Source organism: Ursus arctos, unplaced genomic scaffold (assembly GCF_023065955.2).
Source record: "Ursus arctos isolate Adak ecotype North America unplaced genomic scaffold, UrsArc2.0 scaffold_24, whole genome shotgun sequence".
NCBI lineage: Eukaryota > Metazoa > Chordata > Mammalia > Carnivora > Ursidae > Ursus > Ursus arctos.
Genome location: NW_026622919.1, coordinates 14,184,258 through 14,200,254, shown reverse-complemented (window position 1 = coordinate 14,200,254; position 15,997 = coordinate 14,184,258). Strand labels below are relative to the sequence as shown.

Genomic DNA, 15,997 nt, shown 5'->3' with positions numbered 1-15,997 from the left:
CCCTTGCAGAAGTAACCACTGATGATGGTTTCTTCCAGCTTGTCTTTACACATCTATAAGCAAATACAAAGATGAAGTCTTACTTATCCCCCCACCCCCCATCTTTTACACATCCTACCTAAAGGTTTATATGGCCCATGAGGACCTCAGGGGCCAGAGAGAGTGTGGGACTGTGGGCACCTGGCGTTTCTCAAGCAAAACAGGGCCCTGTGGCTTAAGTAAGGCTCCTAAAGATCAGTTCTTCTCAGACACTTTGAGAACAGAAAAATATTCATGGGCCATGTTTGATGAATGTATATTTATTGAGTTTCCTACGTATCCTGAATCTCCTTAACCCCAGACAGAGGAAGATCTTGCAGAAACCTGCATGCTTGGACCACTCTGCTATGGTCCCTCGTGGACTCATATGAACCAAATTAAATTTGGCACTCTATCAAAGGATGCTGTTAGGTAGGGACTGGATTGTGTCCCATCTCCCCACCCCCCCACACACAATATATTTCATATATTGAAAACCTAACCCCTAGTACTTCGGAATGTGACTGTACTTGAACATAAGGCCTATAATAAGGTGATTAAGTTAAAATGGGTCCTAATCCAATCTGACTGGTGTCCTTATGAGAAGAAATCTGAACAAAGAGAGACCAGGGACATGTGTACAGAGGGATGACCATATCAGGACACAGCAAGAAAGCAGCTGTCTGCAAGCCAAGGAGAGAGGCCCTGGAAGGAACCAAACCTGCTGACGTCTTAGTCTTGGACTTACAGCCTCCAGAACTATGAGAAAATGAATTTCTGTTGTTTTAGCCACCCAGTCTGTGGGATTCTGTTGTGGTAGTCCTAGTAAACTCATGGATGCTGTTAAGAAATTGTCTTATGGAACCTGATATTGTCCAGCAGAGGATGCCACTAGGATGTTGTTCATGATTTCACTGTGTTTCAACTGATGCTGTGTTTAGGGCACCCAGGTGGCTCAGCTGGTTAAGCGTCTGCCTTCAGCTCAGGTCATGATCTCCGGGTCCTGGGATCGAGTCCTGCATCAGGCTCCCTACTAAGTGGGGAGTCTGCTTCTTCCTCTGCCCCTCACCCCCCACCTGCTCATCCTCTCTCTCTCTCTTTCTCTCTCTTTCAAATGAATAAATAAAATCTTAAAAAATAAAGCTGTGCTTATTCATTTCTATCTTGTAGATTCTGAAATTTTTCTAATGGATCTTGTTTTCCTTTTTGCTTTGACTGCTAAGAAGTATAAACCCAAAATTTCATCTCTGCATCTAGCAAACTTTGGGATGAATTTCTATGTGCTAAAAGACCCCCCAGTTTTATTTGCCTGCCTTTACTTTCTTCCCACGCTGATTTCCTCCTTTATTTTCTCCTGTTGAACAATAATATGTAATTTTTATAAGTGGTCCCAAATCATTTTTCAAATAAGAAAATGTATAGCTAGCTAGCTAGCCAGAGATACTGGCAAAGATTGTCTTTCTTTCTCTCTCTTTTAATAAAGTCAAATCTTTCTGAACAATTTAGAATTTGGTTTGACTACAATATGTCTAAGGTTTTAAAATGAATATGAGAGTCCACAACTGTCCCTTTGTTCTGAACAATTAAATGAACAAAAAAATGGCATCTGATTCGTCTATAAGATGAAACAAGGTGATTGTTTAAATGCAAGTTATTTCCTGCAGCATTAATCTTTAGAACTCCCTTCTTTGTCTCTGTCTATTCCTTACTAGTTCCTGGTCTGAGGAGCCTACTCAGTGAGCTCTCAGAACGAAATCTCTTTGGACCATATTTAATTTCCCATCAATTAATATGGTCCCTTCCCAGGTAGGGACAGGCAATCTCACTCCCCCTTCAGTACCTCCTCTGCATTTTAAACCACGCTGTCTAGCACAGTGATTCTAACAGAAGGTGAGTGCAGAGCCAGATTGCCTAGGTCACATCCCACTTCCATTCAGAAACTGTGTGGCTTTGGCAGGTTCCTGAACTTTGAGCCTCAGTTTGCTCATCAGTACAATGGACATAATGATAGTAAGTATAAATGGGAACTAGAAACACAGTTTCTGGCACAGAGGAAGTGCTTGAGATGTGTTAGCCAGTTTAAGTCAGTCACGGATACAAAGCCAAACTTGAGTCTTAAGGGCGCCAAAACTCTATATCCACTCCCTATTTCTAGCAAAATTTTTATTAACCAGGTTATTAACAGTGACTTCTCCAGACTCCCGGGGTTCGTCACCCTGCTGTGTTAGGCTCCTTTCCTGTCATCGTCCTGGATGAAGTGCACACCCGTGGCTGGTCAGGCCCCAGACGGGGACCCAGACCTGCGTACAGGAAGAAAGCCAGTCAGGCACGCCTGGGTCCACAGCCATTAGCTGGGTGATGCTGGGAGTTACTTAAACCCTCTAAGCTAGCACTTCTCCTCCTACAGAACGGGAACACTAGTACCTGCCTTCCCTCGTAGTTCAATCTTGAAAAATGACTGAGCCAAGGTGGCCGAGAACACTGAGGGGCAGAGCCTGGCCCCTGGCTGACATTCCCTTCCCTCTTCCTCAGCACCCTTCAGCCCACATTCCAGGGGCCTTCTCTGTGCCAGGCACTGCATCTAATACTGGGGGTTCACGAAAGAGTGAGATCAGCACAGTGTTTGCTTCCCCTGGAGCTCACCGTCCGCAGTCCCAAGTCCTCTCTATTCCAGACCCTCCAGCCTCAGCATCATCCCTGCCTGGGCCTCCTACTGACCAGACCTAATTCATATCCTTCTTACAGGAGCCCTGGAGCAAACCTGGCTAAAGCATCAGGTGGTGGCTCTTTAGAGAGGATGATGTCCACTAGACGGGGCACCTCTGCCAACTGGTTTTTCTAAGCAACGAACACACAACTGCTTAATAAATCTACTCGGCCAACTCACTAGAAACATCACACTCCCACGGCCAGCGGCAACAGACAAGGGAGGAGAAAGGAAGGCAAAAGGGAAGAAGGAAAAGCATTTTCTAAAATGTATCAATAACTTTACGGTGAATTTATGAAACCCAGCTCTTCGACTAACACAAAACCTCATTGATGTGACACAACAAAAGCAGCACCCCCGCTTTCAACACCCTACCACCTCCATCTCCACACGCGTGGTAGGCAGCCTTCAGATGGCCCCGGGGAGGCTCGCCTTCCGCTACTCACACCTGCACCTCCCCACCTCAGACCAGGGTCAGTCTTGTGACCAAAAATACTGAAGTGTTCATTTGTTGCTTCGGAAATCAGTCTGTAAAAGACGTTGCAGCTTTTGTCTTGAGCTCATTTTCCTTTGTTAGGATCACTCACTCTGTGCCAAGTCATAAGCATCCCTCTGGAGAGGCCCTCACCCTGTGAGGAGCTTAAAAGCAAATCCCCCAACCCCAAACAAGCCCTCTGTTCCCTGTAATCCTGACCAGCCTTCTATGGGCAATTTCCCAACAGGCCCTGAGCCAGAACTCCCAGATTCCTGACCCTCAGAAGCTGTGAGGTAATAAACTTGTTATCTCAAGTCACTAAATTTGGGGGTAATTTGTTCAGCAGCAATACACTACCCAACTGATCTTCAAAACTCTCTACCCGGTTATTGAGATAGTATAGAAAACATTGTCGTCTTTGTGAATAAACTGTTCAGAAACAGCCGAGCTGGATTACTGGGCCCCCAGGAGGTTCACAGATGGGTGGTAGGGGGCCCACGGACCACCTTCAAGTATAGGCAAGTGTGTGTGTTTTTGAGGGGGATGGGAGGAGAGGAACCACAGCTTTCTTTACTGAACCCAAAAGGTTCAGAACCATTGTGATGAAAGTTTGGGGTTAGGCAGCAGCCTAAAGAGGTCAGATCTTTTCAACCTGGACAGAGGAAGGCTACTGGAGGGGGATCCAGATAATAAAGTCACCAGAGCACAGAGAAGGCACCCGTGGACCATTGTGCCAAATCCCCAAACCCTAAAAGAAGCGCCTGCTTCCCTGTGCCTCGAGCCACCAGGGAGCGGATGCTGATGCTCCTTGGGAAGATGAGGCATCATGACTCAGCCAGCCTCTTGGGCAACCTGGAAATGACTCAGAAAGGGTCGGAGGAGAGCCCCCCCCCCCCCACCATTGTCAGGAAAATTACAGGGAGCCAGCTAGCACGGAGCCCCTGATGAACTCTGGTGCTCGGCAGAGAATGTGCTGAGCCATCTCATCTGAATCTTAAGCATCTCCGAGTTCGGTTTGGGTCCCCTTCAGTGAAACATTTACTGAGCACCTGCGTCGGACGCTGGGATTACAAGGTGAATAAGAAATCATCCCTGCTGGGGCGCCTGGGTAGCACAGTCGTTAAGCGTCTGCCTTCGGCTCAGGGCGTGATCCCAGAGTTCTGGGATTGAGCCCCACATCAGGCTTCTCCACTAGGAGCCTGCTGCTTCCTCTCCCACTCCCCCTGCTTGTGTTCCCTCTCTCGCTGGCTGTCTCTATGTCAAATAAATAAATTAAATAAAAATCTTAAAAAAAAAAAAGAAAGAAATCATCCCTGCTGTCCTAGACCCTACAGGCTGCTGGGGACCCAGAGAGCTGAAGTACAATGCTATATGCACCGAGAGGAAGGGTGGCCCAGGAGAGGCCAAGGGAAATCTGAAGGAAGTGCCCCCTGAACCAGCCTCAGACCAGGTGGGGCGCTCCGGGCAGGAGATCAGCATGTACCAGGACACAGGGGCATGAGAAATCATGGGTTTGGTATTTCCACGGGGAGCGCCTTTGCTGCAAGCATTTTCACCACGTAACTATTTGCTGTAAAGCCACTTTGTCGTAAAAGATAAAATCACAAAATATAAAAGAGGGACATTCAGTAAAGAGGACATAATAAAGCATGAGAAATGAATAACAAAACTAGAAAGCTATTGTAAAACACAAAATAATTGAATACATTTCAAATGTGTGGAGATTCATGGCAATTCTATGCAAATAACTAATTGTATTTCATGGATTGTACCTAAGCACGTGTCTCCAAAGTCTTTCATTTATAGAATTATACTTTTTTTTTCTTGTTGATGGGTCTCCTCATTCTTTTTTTACTAGTTTCTTTCTCAATAAGAGAGGTAGAGTTCTAGGGCGACTGGGTGGCTCAGTCGGTGGAGCTTTCGACTCTTGATCTCAGGGCCATGAGTTCAAGCCCCACGTTAGGTGTACAGATGACTTAAAAATAAAATCTTAGGGGCGCCTGAGTGGCGCAGTGGTTAAGCGTCTGCCTTCGGCTCAGGGTGTGATCCCAGCATTATGGGATCGAGTCCCACATCAGGCTCCTCCGTTGTGAGCCTGCTTCTTCCTCTCCCACTCCCCCTGTTTGTGTTCCCTCTCTCACTGGCTGTCTCTATCTCTGTCGAATAAATAAATAAAATCTTAAAAAAAATAAAATAAAATCTTAAAAACAAATAAATAAATAAAATAAAAATAAAAGAGAGGTATAGCTTCCAAATACCATGATGCGTATTTGTAACAGGACTTTTGTACTGCACGGGGAAGGCGTATTGCCTCCTACATTGTTTGTTCCTGGTGTATAGTCACAGGTCCATTGATAGCTGTTTCCGAGTTTTATGGGAAATGTCAGTTCAGAACTCTGCACCACTGTATAGACCATCATGAGGGCTAAGATTCATATAACACAAAAATGAAGCACATGTCCATGGAGAAATGAAACCAAACTCAACCACCTGATGAAACCAACAAACTGCCAAGCTGTTATTTAATCTTTCACGGCAAAATTGCCTTATGGCCTATTAGTTATGCAGCGAAAATGCTCACAGCAAAGATGTTTGTGGCAAAACTACGTAGAACCAAGAAATCAGTGCATTCTGGGCAAGTGCAGTTACAGGACCCAGACTGTGGGGCCTGAGGGGCCAGGCGGGCCAGGCACAGGTGCCAGAAACAGAGGGCCTTGCCTGGGGTGCTGACAAGCTGGGCCTGCCTGAGGGTATTTGGGTGGGGGAGCGGTGACAGGATGACACCTGAACTTCAGAAAGATCACTATGGGCTGGAGGGAGAGACCAGAGGCCTGTAAACATCCTGGACCATGGTTCAGGTGATAGCCCAGGAGGCCTGTGGCAGGGCAGGCACAGAGGGACTGGGGGAAGGAGTGGACTTCAGAATATTTAGTGGATAAGAAAGGACTTGTTTTCTGGGGTGATGAAAATGTTCTGGAACTAGACAGTGGAGATGTTTGCACAACATTATGAATGTACTGTCATTAGTAGCAAAATATGTTATATGTATTTCACTACAATAAAGAAAAGACTTGTGTGATTGAATGTGGGGGTTGAGGCAAAGAGAGGAAGTTTCCTGGGTTAGGTACCCAGGAAGGTCTGGGTGCTGCCAACCGAAATAGAGAACGCCAGAAAAAGATAAAGGATGGGGACAAGGTCCCCGTGATGCCACTGGGTGTGAAGGGCCCAAGGGATGGCTAGGAGATGTTGGCCATTGGCTCCCCTATGAAGCCTGATGCTCAGGGGAGAGGACCAGGGCAGGCATGTGGAGGTGTAGAGGGGTGTGTTGAACTCCGGAGACATTAAGACCACAGAGCCTGCAGAGACCAGGCAGAGGGGTAGGAGAACACCAAGGAAGAGACTCCAGAAGGTCAAGGAAGGAGACTTTGTGCAGAGGCAGCACAGGGATCCAGAAAGCTAAGGGCTGGGAGTGTTCACGGCATTTGCTATTACAAGGTCCTTGCTGACCCCTCGGTGAGAGGATTCCGACGGCAGTGAGGTGTGGGGGCCAAGTACCAAGTGAAGGCAGACCGAGAGCGGGGGAAGCAGAGACAGCGGCCATAAACCAGCCTTGAGAGAAGTTTGAGGAAGGGAGTGGATGCATAGGGGGACACAAGATAATGGAGGGAGGTGGGTTGTTTGTGATTTTTCTTTTTCCTAAAAGAACAAGACCTACCAATTGTGTTTGTAGACTGAGGAGAAACAGCCAGAAGGGGGTGGGGGATCGAGATACTAAGAGTGGGGTAGGTGCTGAATAAGTGATAGAGCAAGATGGGGGTGGGGAGGGAGTGCAGTGAGAGATGGGCTCAGAGCCCAGGTGGACAGGCTGGCCCCCATCAGCCACGAGGGCCGACAGCGCTGAAGCTGGAAGGGAAGCTGGGAGGATGAGTGGGGAGGCAGATAAGCCCATAGCTGGGGCAGGGCGGGAAGTAGAGGGAGTTCCCTCCAGACAGCGGTGTTTTCTAGGTGAAGATGAAGCTGAGGTCATCTCCTGAGGTGGGTGGGCTGGTGTGGGGTACGGGAGCCCGGGATAAAAGAAAGAGAAAGGGCCAAGGCTGACCAAGGACCTCAACCACAGAGCCGGCCATGTGGAGTCGTGCATGTCACTGGGTGGGTCGTGCCTGTCACACATGCATCAGCATGGTCATGGGTGACCGCAGGAATGGGAGACCTGGTCCTGGCCCCATGCTGCTAACACCCAGTTGATGATACACAAGTACCTCATGGCTTCTGCGCCTCAGTTTCCTCAAGTGTAAAACAAGGTGGAGGCCTGAGGAAGCAGTGGGAGAGTCTCCCTGCTCCAATGCTCCAAGTCCTGCAGCTCTGAGGTCTTCCCTGAACATACAGAGGCTTTTCTCCAGGAACCCCGGGAAGGGAGCGATTTATTGCCACATGAGGTGGGGAAGGTGGGAGAGACTGGAGGTCCTGGGAAGCAGCCTGCGTGTTTGCAGGGTGTGGTGCAGACCAGAGTGGAATATGCGGGCAGCAGGGGAGAGACAGGGTGCGAAGGAGGGCTAGGACCAGATGGTAAACAACTGCTAGTCATCGCTTGCCGCACAGGCGAGCCACCTCCTCTTATCTCATCCTCAGACACACTCTCTGGGATCAATTCTCTTATCATCCCCATTTTACACAGTGGGGAAAAAGGCTCAAAGAGGCCAGGTGAAAGCGGCTTTAAAGATCTGAGTTGGGCTTCTGGCTCCAGACAGAGAGCCATATACTAGACAGTGGCGGCCCTAGTGCTGATGCCCGGCTAACTGGCTCTCACTTAGTCCAGACGGTTATTTCTGAGGCACAGAGACATCATCGGTCCATTAGGATGGTAGGAAGATAACAGATATCCTGCCTGCACCGGTTACTGTGGGGGTCAAATGCCCACCAAAGCACATGGACACTGGGGCAGGAGACCAGCAGACTGGCTTTGCTAGTAGCCACACTAGCCTTCCCAATCCTGGAGCCGCTGCTCAGAGCCTGGGCTCAGCAAACCAGCATCATCCACGTACATCAGCTCCCAAGAGCTGTACAACTATCCACAACCTGGTCACCCCCATTCTTTTGTGGAGTGAAGTGACCTCTGATAAGGGGAGCCTGTTCTGTGGGCTCTCCCTCCAGTTAGCCCCTGGACGTAGCCAAGCATCTTACTTTTATCTCAAAGATTCAAAACTCGCTCTAGAGTGGATGATAAACCAAACTTTAAAGATAGGCAGAAGCCCCCTTCCTGTGCACAAGCACAGCTTCTCAGGTCAATGGCAAATGAAATCCAATATCTGTTTTAGACCACTTAGAAGAAAAAGTCATAGCAACAATTTAAAGTATGGTCTGTCCTCATGAATCTAATAAATTAATTACATCTCATTTGTGATTAAAAACAATGGGGGATGGGGAGAATACGAAAATAAGAAATTTATGGTAAAACAACAAAAAATAAAATATGGAATCACTCCTTTTGTATCACCTTCCAATCCAAACAAATAGCAATTCACTAGTTTCTAGAAAAAATGTATGCGACTTCTAGAACATGCTGATTAGAACTTGTCTTAGAACGAGTGTTTTATTCTAAAAGCGTTCTAAAAATGCCAGAAGGGAATAAACGTTAGCTCTTAATTAGAATATTTTTCTCAGTTCTTATAAACATTAAATCTGATGTGAGTTTTAAGAATCCTGAAAAGACACAGCAAAACTAGATAGAAACTTTACAACTTACAGTTTTCTTGTCCCTCAAGGCTTGGACCTGGAAGAGACAGAAGAAATATGTTGATTCCATTAGCTTCGATTCTCATGAAGTTTAAGAAATGTGGGAAGAGAATAAAAACTCACAAAGCAGAAGCATCAGCAGAAGTCCTAGCCACATCTTGCCCTCTTGGGCCCACTCCAGCTGCATCTTGAGAGCCAAGACTTCGGGCAGTTAGTTCTGCCTTTGGGCCATGCCCCTGGGGCAGAAGACGCTTTCCACGTGGCCCAGATAAATCTGCCCTGTGAAAGTAGAGAAACCACTCTGGTAACTTCTGGCGCTGCAGAGAGACTGGCTGTAGTGCTGGTCAAGTAATGGCGGCCATTGCTGGAAATTGGAAACAATGAAGCATGGGCCGGGCTGATATCTCCTCAGGAAATGACTGGCCTTCCTGAGGGGCCACTGAACGCAGACTGTTTTAAAGGTACAAGTGACATTTGCCTCTAGTGCCCCTGACTCTCCTGTCTCACCTGGGTTTGGAGCCCCTTCTCATGGTAGGGTGAGAGGGTTCTTCCCTCTTCCAACCTCTACCCAAAGGGCTTCTCTCTTTGGACACCCAACAAGATCTGCCGATTTTTCCTGAGCTCATCTCTCCCACCCCCACTGCCCAGGGGCCTCTTTCCATGCAGCATAAGTCTGGACCTCCTGCCTTTCCTAGCAATGCTATGGGACAGGGCTGACTTTTCTGGAAAATTGCAGGTTCATCAGACAGACCAGCTGCCTTGGGGCAAACTCAGCTCGAACTTGCTGTACCTAGGAGACTCTCCCTGGCTTCTGCAGTTGGTTTCAGTGTGGATAAAGGCAGCTCTGTGAGGTATGCGTTCCTTCTGGCCACCCCCTACAGCCTGTACCTTTATTTTATTTTTTATTTTTTAAGTAGGCTCCATGATCAACTCACGACCCTGGGATCAAGAGTCGCATGCTCTACCCCTTAAGCCAACCAGGCACCCCCAGCCTCTCCCTTTAAATATACACAGAGTACATCAGGCCATAGGGAGCTTTCTAAGATACGAATCAGTTCCTTTCACTCCCCGGTTTGAAACCTTGTGATGGCTCCCCACTGCCCTCCAGAGAAAGTCACTTTACAATCCTCCACAATCCAGCCCTTGCTTACCTCTCCAGCCAAGTCTCTCACCAATTCTCTCCTGGCCCCTACATTCTGATTGCTAGATTTATAGTTCCCAGGACACATCACGTGTCTGCACCTTTGTCGAGGCTGTTCCCTGCCTGGAGGACTCTTGTCCTTCTCCTTTTCTGGCCCATTCCTACCCATGCATCATAACTCAGTTTAGGCATCCACTCTTCCAGAATTCTCTCCCGTCTCCCCCACACCGAGCTGCCCTTCCTCAGCATCCCCCTCTGTAGTCCTCATGTCCCTAGTCTTCTCTCTGTGAGACACTTTCTATAGTGTGCCATAATGCCCTGTCCTCCCCCAAGTGGACTGCTGGCTGCATGATGACAGGGACAGTGCCTGGTACCTAGTAGGTGATCAAAAAACATTAGTAGAGGGGCGCCTGGGTGGCGATTTTGGCTCAGGTCATGGTCTCAGGATCGTGAGATCAAAACCCCCCGCATCGGCTCAAGCTGGGGGTGGTGCCTGCTTGGGATTCTCTCTCTCCCTCTCCCTCTGACCTTCCTCCCCCCACGAGTGTGTGCCCCCCCCCCTCTCTCTCTCAAAAAAACAAAAACAAAAATACATTAGTAGAGTGGATGATTGGGTGAATGAGATTATTACTGCCTTGAGGTCGGAGGGCAGTGTTGTTTCTGAAATGCTACCCTCTGATGCTGCCACTGGTAAAGCTAAGTCAGCTTGGAAATGGGACAAATAGAAACCAAAGACTTCTCTGCCCCAGTGCAAATACCAGCTAGAGAACAACTCCTCTCTCTGATGTATGGTTCAGTGGAAGTTATGAGAAGAGCTATTAAAGAGCCACGCAGAATAAAAGAATATTTTCTATTGTGTCAATTACTTTTGGTGTTTGGTATTCTCTATTCCCCACTGTAAACTCTCTTCTTTAGCAACCTACTGGAAATCACCCCCACTCACCCACCAAATTTTTATTTGGCGAGAAAAAAGAAACACCAGGAGTCCTAAAATAGATGTTGGTTTCAAAGATAACTTTCGCCTACGGTAGAGTAACCAACTTTTGCTTCTCAAAGTAACGTTCAAGCAATGGTGGTAAATGCCCCACCCAATGCCCCTAAGTCCAAAAGTAAACTTCTAAGACTTAGTCATTGTTTCATACACAATGCTAACAGTTTTAGAACACACGAGAAAATAAAACTTCATTTCAAAATAAGTCTTGATATTTTAAAAGAAAAGCAGAAAAAACCGTATCCCATCACTCACACCGTGCCCCAGAATAAATTCCAAATGGGCCAACTATCTGAAAGGACAAATGAAACCATAGGAGTTCTAGAAGAAAACATGAAAGAATTCCTCATGACCCTTGAATGGCAAAGGCTGGTTTAACTCTGACTTAAAATCCAGAAATTATAAAAGACTGACAAATTATACTCCATGAAAAAAGAGTTCTCCACCCCCCCCCCCCCCGCCAAAAAAAAAAGTTCAGTCAAGAGAAAAAAATACAAACTGGAAAAAAATATTTGCAGTTTACATCATAGACAAAGAGCTAACCTCTCTAACATGTAAATTAATATGTAACCTCTCTAATATCCACCCCACAGCCACCATCCCTCATTGCAAACACTTACCTGCTTTCTGTCCTTATGGGTAAAGTTTGCATTCCTAGAATTTTATAAAAAATGGAATTATACAGTACATACTTTGGGGGAGTCTATCTTCTTTCAATCAGCGTCGTCAAATATTAATTTCTTTTTATTGCCGAGTGGTATTTCATTGCATGAATATATCACAGTTTGCTTATCATTGTTTACTAATGAACATTTGGGTTGTTCCCGATTTTGAGCTAACAGAGAGAGCTGCTAGGCCCATGCCTTTGTATGGACATACACTTTCATTTCTCTTGGGTAAAAAGCCAGGAGGAGAATGCCTGGATTGTATGTTTAACATTTCAAGAAACTGCCACTCTTCTCCAAAGTGGCTACACCATCTTACACTCCTGCCAGCGATGTATGGGAGTTCCGGTGGCTCCACACGTTACCAGCTCGGGTGCTGGGGCTCTCCAAGAATGGAGAGGCCAAACTCGAAGCTCCAGACAAGGCTGTTACTGGGGTTTCCGTTGGAGCTCAAGGGAGACAGCACAAAGGGAAGGTTCCCTCAGGCCGGCTCTCTGAACAAAGGCCAAGGAAAGCCTGTAGAGGCTGAGGCGGGAAAGGAGCGCCTGGAACAGGTAAAGGCGGGGTGGGGGGGGGGGATGCAGGAAGCGGGGCGCCCAGGCGCACTGGACAGGACGTGCTTCGTCATGCATCGCTCGTCTCACTGGCATGTTAAGTCTCCAGCCAGGGAGTGATTTTTAGTTGATGAAAGGTCAGCGCTGGGGCCCACCTTAGTGCAGACTGGTTTGCTTCAGTCTTCCCCAGTCTCGGTAGTGGAGCCCCTCCTCTGGTGGGCAGCCGGCATCCACGTTCCGGCAGGATTCGCACAGGGACTCAGCCATCAGGGATGCTGGAGGGACGCCTGGGTGGCTCAGTCGGTTAAGCGTCTGCCTTCAGCTCCCGTCTGATCCCAGGGTCATCAGATCAAGGCCCACATCTGGCTCTTTGCTCAGTGAAGAGCCCGCTTCTCCCTTGCCCCTCCCCCTCCCCCTCCCCCTCCCCCTCCGTGCCCGCGGGCACTCTCTCTCTCTGACAAATAAATAAATAAAATCCTTTAAAAAAATAAATAAGAGGAACGCTGGACTTCTGCGGTCTGGGTTGAGGGCGTCCTCTCCCTTGCTCTGTCTCAATTTGAGCTATTCTAGTCCCCTTGACCTTTCCTTATGAATTTTAAAATCAACTTCTCAGTTTCTACCAAAAAAAAAAAAAAAAGAGGCCAAGCCTTCTGAGATTTTTACTGAAATTGCACTGAATCTGTAAACCAGTTTGGGGAGAAGTGACATTTTAGCCCGACCGAGAGTATTCTAGCCCAGGAACACAGCATCTCTCTCCACAAACAGGAATGTTCTATGGTTCTCAGTATACTTTTCCTCATAAACCTTGTGTCTCTTAGTGTTTTAAGTCATGTTAATGTATTACCTAATAAAAATCGAATTAGGAAATTCAAGTCTAAAATAAAGCTGTGCCTCGGGTGTTAGAAATCATTTGGCATGGCTGTTGTATCTACCCCAGGCCCCAGGAGCCAAGTCCACATGAGTCTGATCCTTCACGGGAGAGCCTCCCCCACCACTCTCTGTGGGGCTGTCTCCCTCTCTCTTCCTGCGGGAACCCCTCTTTCTAGCTCCCAAGGCAATCTCTTCCTCCTCTCTCAGCCCTGGCTGTGATGTAAGAACTGAAGTGTATATTCTCCCTCATTTATTTTATTCATGGAAAAGATGATCAGGCTCCTTATTCTTTGTGAAATATGAGTGTCTTACTAAAAATTAAAAATGTATAAATGGAAGGTTTTCTAGTTCACCTTTTTAAAAAAAAAATCATAAATTGAGTGGCTTTTTATGTGTGTGTGGCCCTCACATAGCTCTCCCCTTCCTGCCCTTTGTCCTTAGTGGACTCCTTAATCAGAAAAAAAAAAAAACACCAAAAACCAAGAAGCTCCTCAAATAATTTTGCTCCCTTCTTCCTCTTCTTGGTGAAAGGGAGTTGAAGGAGAACAGAGTGGTTTCTGCATGCTGTGCTTCTGCCTTCCAACGCCGGGAAGTCACACAAATCTGGAACACAGCAATTCATTAACCTCAGGAAAAAACTGTCTGCCGTAATAAACCTCAGGAAGTGCTTTTTCTGAGAAGCCAGGGGTAGGGTCGGGAAAGAGTGGGGGAGGAGGCGGCAGGCCAGAGAGCCACAGCGCCGGGCATGGTGACCATCCATCTATTTCATGACCACAGAGACAGGAAAGAAGGTGCTGACCATCCCCCCAGCCTGTGGCTGCAGCTCAGTAACCTTGGCGAGTCCATGAGCAGGACTAAGCCCTGTTCGCTGAATTTGGAAGTCACCGCAATGGAAGACTAAGCCTGGGGTTCCAGTCCCTTCTCTGCAGTTTAACAAGCTTCCGTGTTTTGAGGTTTGCTTTCCTTGCCTGTCAAATGCGGATAATATACCCATTCTACCCATTTCACAGGCTTGTTATGAAGATCAAAGGAGAGTTAGCATTGGAAAGCACAGGTAACCAGCAGGGCACAATAAGAACAGAACAACAATGGTTAGAGGTCTGGTTTGGGCCCCAGCTTTAGCAACTCATCTCGACTTAACTTAATAAGCTCAAGGGGAGGGACCCAAAGGCCCTAATTCAATGCCCACCCAGGTGCTGTCCTCACAACCCCAGCCGCCTCACAGAGATGGGTAGCTAGGCAAAAGGGAGGCAGGGGGAAATCTTGTGGGGTGGGGGTGGGGGGAGGAGATGATCAGTGCTGTTTCATCCCCTGCTGGAGGCCCCCCTCCAGTGACAGGGCATAAGATTGTATTTTAACTCATGGCTGTAGGCATTTTTGTCTTCAGGGGAACCTCCCTCCATGAAAAAAAAATTAATTATATTTTACAACTGCATTGGTATAAGCAAGAATGTATTAGAGTTACAATCATATTAAAACATTTCTTTGACCTAAAGTTCTTTTTTATTCTTCTGATTACAAAATAACTTCCTTCATGAGCCCCTAAAAGTATCGTGGACCCTGGCACTATGCTTCTGGGGCCTAGTGGACAAGTGGGCCCTGATACCAATCAGCCACACAACAGCCTCAGGGGCCAAGGAGCCTGCTGTGAGTTGCCCAGGCACTGGCCTGGGAATGGGGCCAAGAGCACCATCATGTCTCAGGCGCCAAAATGAAAACACTCTACAGGTATTTGAGCATTCTGTTTCCCAAAGCGCAACCAACAAAAGGAAAAATAGAGGAATTGGACTTCATTGAAATTACAAACTTCTGTGGCAAAGGACACCTTCGAGAAATGGAAAGGCAATTCACAGAATGGGAGGAAATATTTGGAAATCATCTACCTGATGAGGATCCAGGATATATAAAGAGCTCTTATGACTCAACAACAAAAAGACAACCAGTTAAAAAAAAAATAGGCAAAGGACTTGAATAAATATTTGGCCAATAAGCACATGAAAAGATGCTCAACTTTGTTAGTCATTTGGGGATTGTAAATCAAAACCACAATGAAATATTACTTCATACCAGTAGAATAACTATAATTAAAAAGACAGACGATTATAAGTGTTGGTGACCATGTGGAGAAGCTGGAACCCTCATACATGGCCGGTGGGATTGCAAAATGATGCAGCCACTTTGGAAAGCAGTCCAGCAATTCCTCAAAAGGTTAAAAATAGAATTGCCATGTGACCCAGCAGCAATTCCATTCTTAGGTATAGACCCAAAGGAAATGAAAACATGTTTACACACTTATATGCAAATGTTTATAGCAGCATTTTAAACAATACCCAAAAAGTAGAAGGAATGCAAATGTCTACCAACTGATGAATGGATAAACAAAAGTGGTGTATCCATACAATAGAATATTATTTGGCAGAAAAAGAATGAAGTATGGATGAAACTTGCTACCGTATGGATGAACCTTGAAAATGTCATGCTAAGTGAAAGAAATATGAAAGGCCACATATTATATGATTCTATATATATATATGAAATGTCCCCAATAGGCAAATCTTTAGAGACAGAAGTAGATGAGTAGTTTCCGAGGGCTGGGGGAGTTGGAGGAAATAGAGTGACTGCTAATGGGTAGGGAGTTTCTTTGTAGGGGTGCTTAAAAACTTTCAGAAGTTGGGGAGCCTGGGTGGCACAGTCTGTTGAGCATCTGACCCCTGGTTTCAGCTCAGGTCATGATCTCAGGGTCGTGAGATCAAGGTGCGTGTCTGGCTCCATGCTCAGCAGGGAGTCTGCTTAAGAGTCTCTCTCCCGGGGTCCCTGGGTGGCTCTGTCATTAAGCGTCTGCC

At 46.9% G+C, this 15,997-nt stretch overlaps 1 protein-coding gene across 4 annotated transcripts in view; it reads right to left on the bottom strand.

The window, feature by feature from the left end:
* PECAM1 (platelet and endothelial cell adhesion molecule 1) overlaps nucleotides 1-9,380 on the bottom strand; it is a 55,667-nt gene extending 46,287 nt beyond the window's left edge. For all 4 annotated transcript variants that reach the window (XM_026512468.4, XM_026512470.4, XM_026512471.4 and 1 more), the window contains exons 1-2: nucleotides 9,057-9,380; nucleotides 8,944-8,970 (exon numbers count right to left, since the gene is read on the bottom strand). In XM_026512468.4, the coding sequence (XP_026368253.1) occupies nucleotides 8,944-8,970; nucleotides 9,057-9,120 (91 nt within the window). In that variant the 5' untranslated portion in view covers nucleotides 9,121-9,380. The remainder of the gene's footprint in view (nucleotides 1-8,943; nucleotides 8,971-9,056) is intronic.
* Nucleotides 9,381-15,997: the final 6,617 nt, after the last annotated feature.